The 12,830-nt window shown below is 46.0% G+C and overlaps 1 protein-coding gene across 1 annotated transcript in view; it reads right to left on the reverse strand.

Annotated features, from left to right (window-relative positions):
- Positions 1-12,830, reverse strand: part of LOC144729825 (uncharacterized) — a 119,465-nt gene that overhangs the window by 74,556 nt on the left and 32,079 nt on the right. Inside the window, exons 6-7 of the mRNA XM_078610340.1 lie at positions 9,443-9,571; positions 1,216-1,330 (exon numbers count right to left, since the gene is read on the reverse strand). Of these exons, the coding sequence (XP_078466466.1) occupies positions 1,216-1,330; positions 9,443-9,571 (244 nt within the window). The remainder of the gene's footprint in view (positions 1-1,215; positions 1,331-9,442; positions 9,572-12,830) is intronic.

Raw genomic sequence — 12,830 nt, forward strand, 5'->3', positions numbered from 1 at the left:
ACCCCAAATAGAGTCACGTCATAATATAGATGTGTGTGTTTGTCAGTTAACAATAAAGGAGCAAAGCCGCGAAGACTGACATCGCAAGTCGTAAGCCCTAGTGCAATATTCGTATAATGTTTGTACAGCATTAGTCACTGAGAGTGGGATTTGCCCTTTGATCGGCTTTCATGGCACAATCTTCTGAAATGTACACGAGAATGTTCCATGGTGATGTCTGATGTTACATTTTGTATTTCATGTTTTTTTTTAAACCCCCAAAGACAAAACTTGCATTGACATAAGTTCATAATAAAAATAGATTACAACCTTTTTCCCTGCAATTGGGAGACCTAAACTCGAAAATGTAAAATTTTAGACGGTTCTAGCTATGACCACAGACATCTCTGCTCGTGCCAATGTTCAGCTCCCTCTCCATTCGGGTTGCAATTTTGGGAGCATCAAATTTGGCTGGATTTTAATTATCTGATGTGTTTTTTTATGCAGTGCTAATTAAAACATCCACATTCAAAGCTTCACAGGCCAAGATTTAAAAATAAAAATGATCAACATTTTTACTCCCCAACGATGGGGCACAAATTTTTATTGTATTTATTATTTTATATATTATTAAGTTTTAAGACTTTGCTTGGTACAAGCATAGACCCGACTCTATTTGTAACACATTTTAGCTTTCGAGCTTTTCCGGATCTTAATTAGAATTTACAACACTCACCTACTCACTCGCAAATGGATATTCATATTCGATACGTTCGCAATGAATGTACTGAATTCAATCAATGTGGGTTGAGGATTATCCAAAGTAATTTAACAAGCTAACTGCTACTGTTACTTTTTTGAAGAGTACAATTTCTGCCGATCTCGTCAAGGAACACAAACCATCACGCAAACTCCGGTCATCCTCGCAGCAAATTGTGGCTAACCATCGAATAAAGACGGTCACTGCATCGCGGGTTTTAGGACGTGCTTCTTCGCCCTTCCGATATTAATAAGCCATTGGAGCTATGCACTTTTAAATCTAGATTGAAAACTCTAGATTTTTGTGTTTAACTTTTGTTGTCCTTCCGCCACACCTCCGATTACCACGGTCGGCTACGTACGGTGCAAAATAAGTTCAACATACATACGCACAACATACGCACAACATACTCACAACATACGCAGGTACAAATGCAAACCAAAGTCGGTGAGCGAGTGTCGTCGTGCGCGTTCCACCTGTCAGACGGAGCGTGTCCCTCGCTGCGGCCGCCGCCTGCGTAGGCTCCTCCAGGAGGTTGACGCTCAAGGCCAGGGCGTTGGCTGCGAGGAGTCGGCCGTCTTTGCCCGTCACCTGGAGGAGGCACGCGCAGCAGACGCGACGTGCACCAGGTGAGAGCGAGCAGGGCCGCCTTGAGCGCCTCAAAGTTCCGTTCCAGGAGACCAGCAGACTTTGGTCGAGCTGGGCTACCCAATTGGTCGATTACTCTGCCGATTATCGGTTCGATAACTCAACTAATCGGATTTACGCTACAGCAGTTGGGGAAGGGGGGAGGGAATCTCACCTCTGTTCCCAAGTGTGCCACTGGACGGGAAAATAATGATGTCATCGGCATCATCAGCCATGTCACGCTAGGTGCGGCTTGCAGGGGGTCTCCCGCATTCAGGAGTCAGGATGTGGGGGGGTGGCTGGCGGGTAATTGACCACAAAGGAAGTGGTCGATTGTAATTTTAAGTCAAATAATCGACTTAATTCACCAATCGTCTCAGCTGCAGACTTCCGCCTGCGACACGGACCCCAGGCAGCACGCTAGCGGCCGTGTCTATTTATAAACTGGGTAATGAGCGTGTTAAATTCACTATTTCACAACAGGGAGAACGCGTTTGCCCGTGTCAAGGCTTTCCCACATCGCACTGCGCCACGTCGCAAGCGCGTGGTGATGTTCACGGTGAATTCGCGTTCAAGAACGTAAACATGGACAGCGCACTTGCATGGTTCAGGTCTGGAGGGACATGCGGGCGTCACGCTCTATTAGACGTGATCATTGCAAGCCGCCCGAGTCCGCTACACGGTTTGCGGATCCCAATGCTGGGTAGCAAAACACGAATCCATCGGCTGATTATGATGACAAAACCTTTCACACAATACAGTACTGTAAAAACGCCCTTAGTGTTGAGAAAGCGTATAACCCTTGTGTTTTACTATATATGTACGTTAATCAGTACTTCAGGCCAGTGATGCTGTAGCGTACTGGGTTACAAGCAATGCGTCCATCGCCCACCCTTTTGGCTCTCGCCCCCCCTCCCTCCCGATACATTCCTTTCATTGGCTACCATAGTCTGATGAGCTCCCCCCTCCCTCTCCCTCCCCCCTCAACCCGCTTTTAAGGGATTACATCTTGAATCATTGCCTCACTTGATACAGCTAATCTGGCTGTGACGGTCCCACCTGATGACGGAGACTTGTGTTGCCTCCGAAACGTCGTGATTTTTGTTTTTATTTTATTTTACTTTCTACGTGACTTTACCGAAAAAACCTAAGAAAAATGCGTTAAACGACAAGGATCTAAGGTTCAAATCCCAGCGCAATATTTCATATTCGTGCTACATGGGGAGTGGTGGCACAGTGGTTAGCACACCGAGTTCGATTCGCAGCTAAAGCTGACATCAGTGGCAGCTGATATCTCGTTCGGCCCTCAATATCTCCCCTCCTTCATCAACGCGCATTGACTAGCATGCCGACATACGGACAAACAACCACAACAACTTACACGGTGTGGTAAGGCTTTCATCCAGCAGTGGATTGACAAAGCATTGCACGTTATTATTATATTTATTTCCGAGAAGGAAATACATACTGAACGTTTCAGCTTAATGGTTTTATGAAATAAATATGACGTAATAAGTGAAGGTTAAGTGATGTAATTGCTTGCTAAAGCCACTGCTGGCGAAAGGAACTCCACCAGGGCAAGCACGAGAGGGCCTGTCAAAGAGAGTATTTGGCCTCCTCTTCCACGCTGGCCAGACAGCGTGGAAGCAGGCAGGAATCCCCCCCCACACTTGACCCCGCCACAATTGACCACCGCTTCAACTGGCGTGCCGAGAGACCAATTCGAACCCGTGACCTCGAAATGACAAGTCAAGTGTGCTAACCATTACACCGTGGCAGCATGCCTATATGATACACAATTAGATAAATACAAGCACACTCCTCTTCATTGCTGTGCCTTTGTACACACTATCAGGCCTCCTATGGTTGTTAATTCGGCCTATAAAGCCACCCTTACAACTGAGCCTTTCTAATCAGTCAACACAAGCTTTCCTCAGTAGCTACAAAAGTACAGAATTGGCTTAATTGAAATAAAAGTGCCGGAAGTGGTTCACCGCATATTAAAATAAAGTAGCAATCTAACCATGAGCCAAGTTCTGAACACAACTACTTTCAACCATGAAATTAAGACACACTGACTCATTCAACTGTAAATCCACCCAGTCTGTGCACTTATTATAAGGATGAATACATTTTATGTTTGCTTGGTTAAAAAATACTCAATTACATTTTTACTTCCTAACTGTTAATGTATACATCACAAATGTGACTTTTTCCTGGGAAATGTCAAAATTTGGGCAAGGCCTTCTCAAAATGAAAAACGAAAAATATCGCGCGCCGGTCTTGAATGGAATCCACAGTGGGGCCTCACCGTAGACATTTTAACGTACACTCCGTCACGTGAGCAGCCGAACAGAACACAGCATAACCCGTGGTGGACCGGCTCCCGCGTTCTAGAGAAGCCGTGCCACGCTGCAACAACGGCGCTGTCGCGCTCCCGCGCCTGTGTCCGACGTTTCGGTCCTCGTGCCCGTAACACGCGGAGCGGAACGGCGGACATCGTGCCAAACCGCGCGCGGTAAAACCCCAAAATACACTGGGGCAGCACAACGGTATATTCATTTACCCGGCCAGAGTAATCAACTTATTCTGTAACAAACACGTAAATCCCAAAGGGCACGTGAAAACTATTTTATATTTTTATTTTAAGACCAAGCGATCAAAAATACCACGAAACAAAAAATTGAATTGTGCCTTCTAGTGTGCACGCCACATCTGTTCCTATGGAAAGCGATGTTGTTGGAAGCTTATTTATTTATTGTCCCTCCTGTTCCCATTGTAGCGCCAACCTCCCCACCACCACCTTCACAGAGCCAGCCAGCCCCTCCACACGCCCCCACCCCTTGCCTACCCTCCCTAAAAAAGGCCGCCCTCATTAAAATGTTTTCAGCGAAGTGAGGCAAGGCAAGGGAGAGGCACGGAAGTCTGGGAACGCATCTGTGGGCAATTTCCATCGATGAGAAGCCAGCTTGTACTGTCGGACGGCCAGCGATGGTGAAGAATGTTCGACCAAGTATGATGTTAAAAAGCTCACGGCATTGCTAAATATATTCGCATTTTAACTATCTCTCGCCAATAATCCATCCGTCTAAAATGGTTGTTGTCGACTGATGCCCCAGAATTACTGGAATGACTGCAACAGTGTTGCACCATATTCATCTCCGTTCTACTTGCCTCCTCCCCTCCTGCTTCGTGAGCTCACAAGGCCTACCCCTTCCTGCCAATATGGCACTGGCAAGGCTCAAATGTCAGACCGCAGAGTTAAAATTTATTTTTATTTCAACAAGTTTCATAAAAATGTGTATTTGAGGCGTGGATTAGCCACAACACTTGGCATCAAACGTTAGGGCCCTCTCATTAGACGCCTGTGTGAAAAATTGAAATAAATCATTCCTCGTTATAGTAAACCCCTTGGCAAGCTGGTTCCAACCCCCTCACTCAACCTTACGTCTGCGCCAGCAACTTAATCAATTCCTTTTTTTTTTTCAGAGGCATTTCCCAGCCTTCGTCATTCACACGGGTAACATTGAGATATTCAAAAACTAAAACAAAAAAATGGGGCTATTATTGTGGAGCCCCAGACTTTAATTTTACAGGGCTAATTAACTATTTTAGATGCAGTTTAGTCACTTCCCAGACCAGTCACGTGTAACGAGCGCTAATTGTGGTGCGTGATCCGTAAGCCTTGGAAATGTTGCTGACGCTAATGGATTTGGTCACCGCGACCCCCGCTGCCGCTGCCGCCGTGGCCGGGCACCTGCTACTCATTAATCGGCACCGGCGGCTCGGCGTGCAGGCAACGGTTCGCGTGCACGCGCGCAGACCCAGGCACGCGCGCAGACCCAGGCACGCGCGCGCGCGCCTCTCCGCGCCCTGCGGGAACGAGGGTTGCGCGCGCGAGTGTCCGCGTTTGTTCTCGCGCACACCTCGTTGCGGTCGCGCGCTTTCACAACGATTGCGCCGTTTGGCGCAACGGAGGGCAGCGCGTTTCGTTGTGCGTGTGTGTGTGCATGCTGCCGAACTTCTTTCGAGCCGTGCGTAGCCAAACCGCGTTAATCGGAGGTGCAGGTTTCAGCGATACGAAGCAAAAAAGCGCACAAAAGTAAAAGGTGAAGTGGCTCTCGTGTCGCTCTGTGGTCGGTTGGTACAACACAGGCGGTCGCTGTTTCTCTCCCCATGTATGCGGGAGTCACCGGTGCGCTGGAGGCGGCACCTGCCGTTAGCGGTTGTACTACGCGACGAGTGCGGCGACCCTTGACGAGACATCCTCTTTTATCAGCCACCGACGGGAGACTCCACTCGCGATGTAGCCCATCTCCCAAGTGGAGACCTCAACGCAGGTGGAGGGATACTCTAAGACAGAGCCTCAAAGGTCGTGTGTCAACTTTGAGGTCCCTTGCTTTCTCCTGCTGCCCCCATCGTGTGGAACTTTCTTCCCCCAGGCATCAGTGCTGCCCACTGCCGCCCCCTCCGTTCAAGTCCAGACTCAAGACCTCCCATTTTTTCCTTTGACCGTCTGTACAGAATAAATATTCCCACCGTTTATGTACAGCGGCCTTGAGATGCGATTTTATTTGGATGCTATATAAAGCCACATTGCCATCGCATTGCGGTGGCATCAATGGTATTGACCGTGATGACCTCCTGACCTTCACTTTTAATGTATTACTCGCGATGCTAGAAATTACCGCGCAATACTCGGGATGTGGAATCTGCAACGCGCGAAAGGACATCTGTTCACATTTATGGTTCACTGCACAATGAGGGATTTAAAGCCTGGCTCTGTAGGCACAGGGAACAGCACAACTTCATTTAAAAAAAAAATCACATAATATTTCGCAGCCACCGTTGACATTAAGCAATGAGAGCAATAATACAGAGTTGATTCACGTATAAAACGTTTTAATGAAAACGACGCATGAGGTTATGTAATAAAGGACATCATTGCCTTAATGGCATCTATTGCGCTTGTATTGCTTAATTAGCAAACAACCAATCCCATCACCGCACGAGACGAATAGTTCAAGCACGACGACGGTTTGGTGACGAAATGCTTCTAGAACAGAAACGAAGTCTGCAGAGAGGCCAAGCATGCTCGGTCCTCTCATGGCGTCCTCTGTAGGCAATGCCCACCGCCGTGTTTCCCGATTTCATAACCACAGCGCTGCCCAGAGGCTTCTGGAAGGCCCCGGGGGGCGTGGAGGGCCCGCGGCATAATGCCACGTGGGGCCGCTTACGCGCGAGTGGAAAAAATAATACGGGGCCTGCCACTCTGGGGCCCTCTTGGGTGTGAGGCCCACGGCAAATTGAACTTTTTTTTCCTGCCCCCCCCCCGCCCCCTCGCCCCTCTGGGAGAACATGATAACCACCACTTGCCACGTTCTTTTACAAGCACGTTCTATCGAGCTTTAAAAAAAAATAACTAAGTATATAGTACAGACACGAAATCCCAGTGAGAAAGTAGTATTTTACAGTTCTACATATGTCAGCATTATTACGACTACGACAACTCTTGTATTCCCAGGAGAGTCCCACTGAATATGGGGACCATTTTCAGGATGGTCCCACCAAACGGTTTAAAGTCCCACCCTTGGAAGCTGAAACCCACTTCTATAACACTTTTCAATTTGCCCAAACGTCAACTTAAGGTGTGTTCATCTTCCTCGGTGTCAATTTAATGCCCAAGCCTTTGCCAATTAAAATAAAAACAGAACCTCAAGACACTTTTTAAACGACGATGCATGTTGTGTTGAAGTTCCGCACGGGGAGAATGTTGAGATTGGAGAATCCGGCAGCTAGGAACTGATGTCAACTTAGACCAGAGATTTGTTTACTCGGTGCTAACATTACACACACACACTGTGTGCTTAGCACTGGTCATCATCTGCTTTACACGCCAAACCAATCATCCGGGGATCCTTTTCCCGTGCCACAATGTGTGACGTTAACGATCCAAATGAATGCGTTCAAAAGCGTGTAAACAGCACTCTGCCTTGGTCCATTATGCCAAAAAAAAAAACCATCAACAGTTCCTGAAGAAGTGCATTGTGGTCTGTCTTGCTTTGGTCATCATCAAAATTTACTTGAGAAAATGTGACGACTGATAGGCAGCAGACTGACAGATGCACACACGTTGCTCAAATTAAATTTGATGGTCACCGAAGACACGAAGACCACAATGCACTTCTTCAGGATCTGCTGATGATTTAAGCATCATGCACAAATGACAAGCGGTTTAAGACGCAGGCTTTCGCGACCAATATCATCCATAATAGAGGTTTTGTGGGTTAGATCGGGTAAATATATAAATGTGTCGCTAAAACCCGCCACCACCCGACACAGCCAACTAGTAAGGGTTGTCACGTAAACAGAACGTGTCAATTAGTCACTAGTACAGCACACCGGTGTGTTGGAGAGAAAGTTTACAACATTTACAATCTGAGTACGACGTTTCGACAGTAATTACAACTAGCTTCATCAGGCGACAGCCAGATTGGTGGAGAAGTCCTCCTGTTTCGTTAGACTGATGAAGCTAGTTGTAATTACTGGCGAAACGTCGTACTCAGATTGTAAATGTTGTGGCTTGGCTCTCCAACACACCGCTGTGCTGTACTAGTGACGAATTGGCACGTTCTGTTTACGTGACAAACCTTACTAGTTGGCTGTGTCGGGTGGTGGCGGGTTTAACGACACTTTTATATACTTACGCGATCTAACCCAAAAAACCTCTATTATAGATGACAAGTGGTGTTTGTGCACGTTTTGTGCATTGTTTTTTAATTAGCCTGAACTATTTTTCTGGAATGATGGGCTTTTATTATCATTTACAGATTCTATGCAACATATTGTAGACATATATCATGAACAATGGGGAATAGCAATCACATTACCGGTGACTTCACCAGTTAACCTCTCTCCAAAAGCTTCCCTTGGCTTAGTGCCATCATTACAAGGCCCTGCCCGGCAAAACTAATACATTCAATATGCATTCTAAACTTGAGGCACAGTATTTAAAACCTCCATACGACTGTCCTGTGATCAATACGAATGAGGACTAAAGGCCGGGAGAGCGCAATCCTTCCGGCATCTCAGTTCCATCACCGACGATGCTCGTCACCGCTCTGCTCCACAGCGGAGGCAGCAGCAGCAGGGACCGGCGATCGCGGCCGTGGTGATGACGACCCCTGCCGCCACCGATACCGCTGTCATCTAAACGGAGCGGGTGAGAGGCCATGGGCTTCCCCCATTTCACACCAAAATCGATGAAAACATCGTGAATTAATGAATCCACATTTGTTGCAATGGATTCCATCCAAATGTATTCAGATGTCAAAGCAATTACATTTGCTTTGATTTATTTGTTTGACTTTGATGTACGTATGTATGCAGAACTACTTTGGCACCAGACGTAGCCAACCGTGCGAATCGGAGGTGCGGGGGAAGGACAACAAACTAAACACACAAAACGCGGTTTAGTTGGTTGGGCACCATCCCACCATGTTCCTTGGCATTTCCATGATTTATTGTTTTACTCCCCGCACTAGGCCGTGATTTTCACTCGACATTGCCGTGCCAAGATCGTAGGTGGCTTTACCCACGATCGTTTTCCATTTGTGGGTAATGTGCAACTGTATTGCGAAACAGCAGCAATAAAGTTGCAGTGCTCTATCACGGCACGTTGCGTAACATTTGAAGTCACGGGCAGAAAAATGACACCTTTAAATGTCAGCTTAAGTGCGTTTTCCTGAAGACATTGTGCTCACGTGCAGAAATATGTAACAACAATAACAACCACAGTGTTTGCGTGGGGCTGATCGTAACGTATAGCAAAGCCAAGTCGTAAAAATCAAGGCGGGAATAACCCCCGGCAGACTAATTCGGGGAACTATCACACACACACACACAAACATGGCTCTTGTATTCCACACAAGCATCACAGTGTAAACGCTATACTCACAATTAAACGAAAACAAAATACACACATGACGCATATAATACATCTCAACGATATTGAAAATACACAGTCCAGCGGATACGCTGATACACAAGACTTGAATGTCTCGATGAATGTCTCACCAGGCCAGAAACGACTTGGAGTAGAGACTGGAGGATGACTGTTAGGTTGTGGTGGATAGCAACCCTCTCTCGCGACTCCAGGATACTTCTCAAATCGGAGACCAACAGCTGGAAGATCTGCAGGCACACCTGTGGCAACCGGGGAGCACAACACGGATCTCACTCGCACGGACACAACATTGGCAGGCATCTCTATATCATCCGTTTACAAACTCTACCCATTGTGTTTCTCCAAGAATCAGAATTTCATGTTAGGAATTAAGGCGATCGCTAAGGCATTACATTTCATGGACGATTGCAGCCTGCAGTAGTTTCACAGTCGGGGAAGATATTGCTATGTGGCTTTATCCAAATAGGCAAATTGCAAGTAATTTTTTTATTTTGACCGTGAGGCCGGCACACATGGCCTACCCTTTTCTAAATAACAGCGTGGGATTTTCAACATTCGCTTTGAACTAAAAACTAATTAATTTGTTTTACAAGGTAAGGCCCACTGAGCTATACAGCTCTTTTTCAGAAGCGACCTGGCCACAAATGATAGCTCAACCAAGTGGCTTATCACGTGGACAGGTATCGCAGCCAAATACTCTAAAAGCATGCTTCTAAATGTGGAGGGAAAAACCGGAGGACAAGGAGAAAAATCCATACGACCACGGGGAGAACGTGCAAACACCACATATACACGCGTCAGGGTTGGGTTCGAACCCACGACCTCCTGCATACCAGGCGAGGAAGTTAACATCTCGCCACCGTGGCGCCCCACCATGAAACAGACGACGCTATCTTGTTTTGGTGAATACACCCGCAGTATTAACCAGGACAGCCGCTTGTGTCAAACCACGAAGCTCTGGAATACACGGCAAATACTCTCCCACTGGACAATGCCACCGCCCCTTCAAACGTGAAATAAATAAAATGCTGGTTAACAATTATTTAAACCCAATATCTTCAAACTCCATTCTTCATCACATTACTGAAATGATGACTTAAAGCTTTCGTGACTGCAGGAATACATATTCTATGGGTCTTTCGGTAAAGCCACGTAGATAGAAAAATAATACAAATATCACGACGTTTCGATCGCAACACAACCAATCGTCTTCAGGTGAGAGAGGACGATTGCTTGTGTTGCGATCGAAACATCGTCATATTTTTTTTATATTTTTCTATCTACGTGGCTTTACCGCAAGACCTAAAGAATATTACTGAAATGTACAAAGATAATCTGGAACTGGGGGGCGGGGGTTGAGTTTGAAAGAAGAAATTTGGGCTGAGGGGAAGTTGTAGGCAGGGGTAAGTCCGTGTAGGTGGGATGTTACAAATGGTGAAGCTGATCTTGAAGTCGATCGTGTGGGGAGCCAGTGGAGGGATCCGAGGAGGGTTGGGAGAGACGCGGTCACGTGTGCGGGTGTGGCGGAGGCGCAGGCCGGAGCACGGCACGGCACATGTGTTTTTGTTTGGTTAACGGATAACCGCGAACCTGACAGTGGTAGGCTGCAGCATCAATGCCCGGGCAAGCTTCTCAAACATCGGAAACAGATAATCTTTTTTACCCCCCAAAAAAAGACTGCCGCTTAATCCGGGTACAAAAATGATGTTGAGCTCGTGTTTGAGTTGAAGAGAGCCAAGTAAACAAAAGTCAAGCTGAATTTCACAGAACTCATAAACAACTGCAGTTAAAATCTGAGGTCTCTCTACGTTTAATATCGGAACGCACGGCAGGGCAGCACAAGTGGAGGCTGCCGAGCCAATCACGTCCGCTTACTCAACGTAACATTCGCTGAACACCGTTAATAAAAAAAAATTGCAGCAATAAAACCATATTTGAAACTCAATCAATTGAAAATTTGATTTACTCTTGGTGCTACATGAAAATCGAGTAATTGTATTACGGTGCGCTTCATTAAATGTGGGAGTTAGAGGAATGCGAGTCTCATACAAAAAGCTCATAATTGCACCACAATGGCACGCATGTAACATGCATAATGAACACCTCATGCCAACTCGGAGCAGCTGTGCTCAACTGCATTAGACTTCTCACCACAGGAAAGCGATATATTTTCCACTGGCCTATCATTTATATACGCAGGGGTGTCCCAAGCATTCTGTGTTAAGGGCCGGACTGCCGAACAGAGTGGAGGCAGCAGGCCACAGGCATACTGAACATAACGGGAGATAGGAGAGAGAAATGTATTCGTAAGAGCTATGGAGCAGTGGTGCGTGCAGCGGTCAGCGTACTGCGCATCGAACCTGGCGACCCGAGTTTGATTCTGGAGAATACAGAATCAAAAACCCAGCTTGCAGCAGGAGTGGAACTTCTAAAAAAGACCCTGTTATGTCTTAATTTTAGAACTTTCGTGACTGCAGGAATTATTATTTGTTTCTTTCGGTTAAGTCACGTCTAAAGATAAAATAATAAATTAAATTAAATAATAGAATACGACGTTTCGATTGCAACACAAGCAATCATCATCAGGTATAATGAAATAGCGACATAAAATCTAACCAGAAAACTATAGACAGACATATTAGCAGACAGATATCACCAAGATACATAGCGAGAGCAACACAGGTAACAGAGAGGGGTGATCGTCTCTGTGTGGTGGCCTTAAATAGACAGAGGGGGGGCGGAGGCAGAGAGAGGGAGGAGGGTTAGAGAAAAAATTAGCATATCAATGAGTGGTCAACAGACGTGGTGCTGCGAATGCGATGGCACGGCAAGCAAGCCTGAAAATCAGGAGAAGGACACACTAAAATTAAATAACCTAGTAAAATATCGAAATGTAATGTAATACAACACAGAGGGTCGGTCAACACACAATTAACGCATAGCCTGGTTGATTACGTATTTCAAAGATTGCTAAGTTAGAATTTAAGTGTGAACAATCTAAAGAGAGGACACAGGCAGAGAAAACAAGTCGCCAGAGAGAGAGAAAAAAGATAAGCTTAAAACTTCCCCGTAGAAGTGGTTCAATCTTAATTTTAGAACTTTCGTGACTGCAGGAATTATTATTTGTTTCTTTCGGTTAAGTCACGTCTAAAGATAAAATAGTAAATTAAATTAAATAATAGAATACGACGTTTCGATTGCAACACAAGCAATCATCAGTTAGAATTTAACTTAGCAATCTTTGAAATACGTAATCAACCAGGCTATGCGTTAATTGTGTGTTGACCGACCCTCTGTGTTGTATTACATTACATTTCGATATTTTACTAGGTTATTTAATTTTAGTGTGTCCTTCTCCTGATTTTCAGGCTTGCTTGCCGTGCCATCGCATTCGCAGCACCACGTCTGTTGACCACTCATTGATATGCTAATTTTTTCTCTAACCCTCCTCCCTCTCTCTGCCTCCGCCCCCCCCTCTGTCTATTTAAGGCCACCACA

The sequence above is a fragment of the Lampetra planeri genome, chromosome 33 (genome assembly GCF_965212315.1).
Source record: "Lampetra planeri chromosome 33, kcLamPlan1.2.h2, whole genome shotgun sequence".
In the NCBI taxonomy this organism is placed as follows: Eukaryota; Metazoa; Chordata; class Hyperoartia; order Petromyzontiformes; family Petromyzontidae; genus Lampetra; species Lampetra planeri.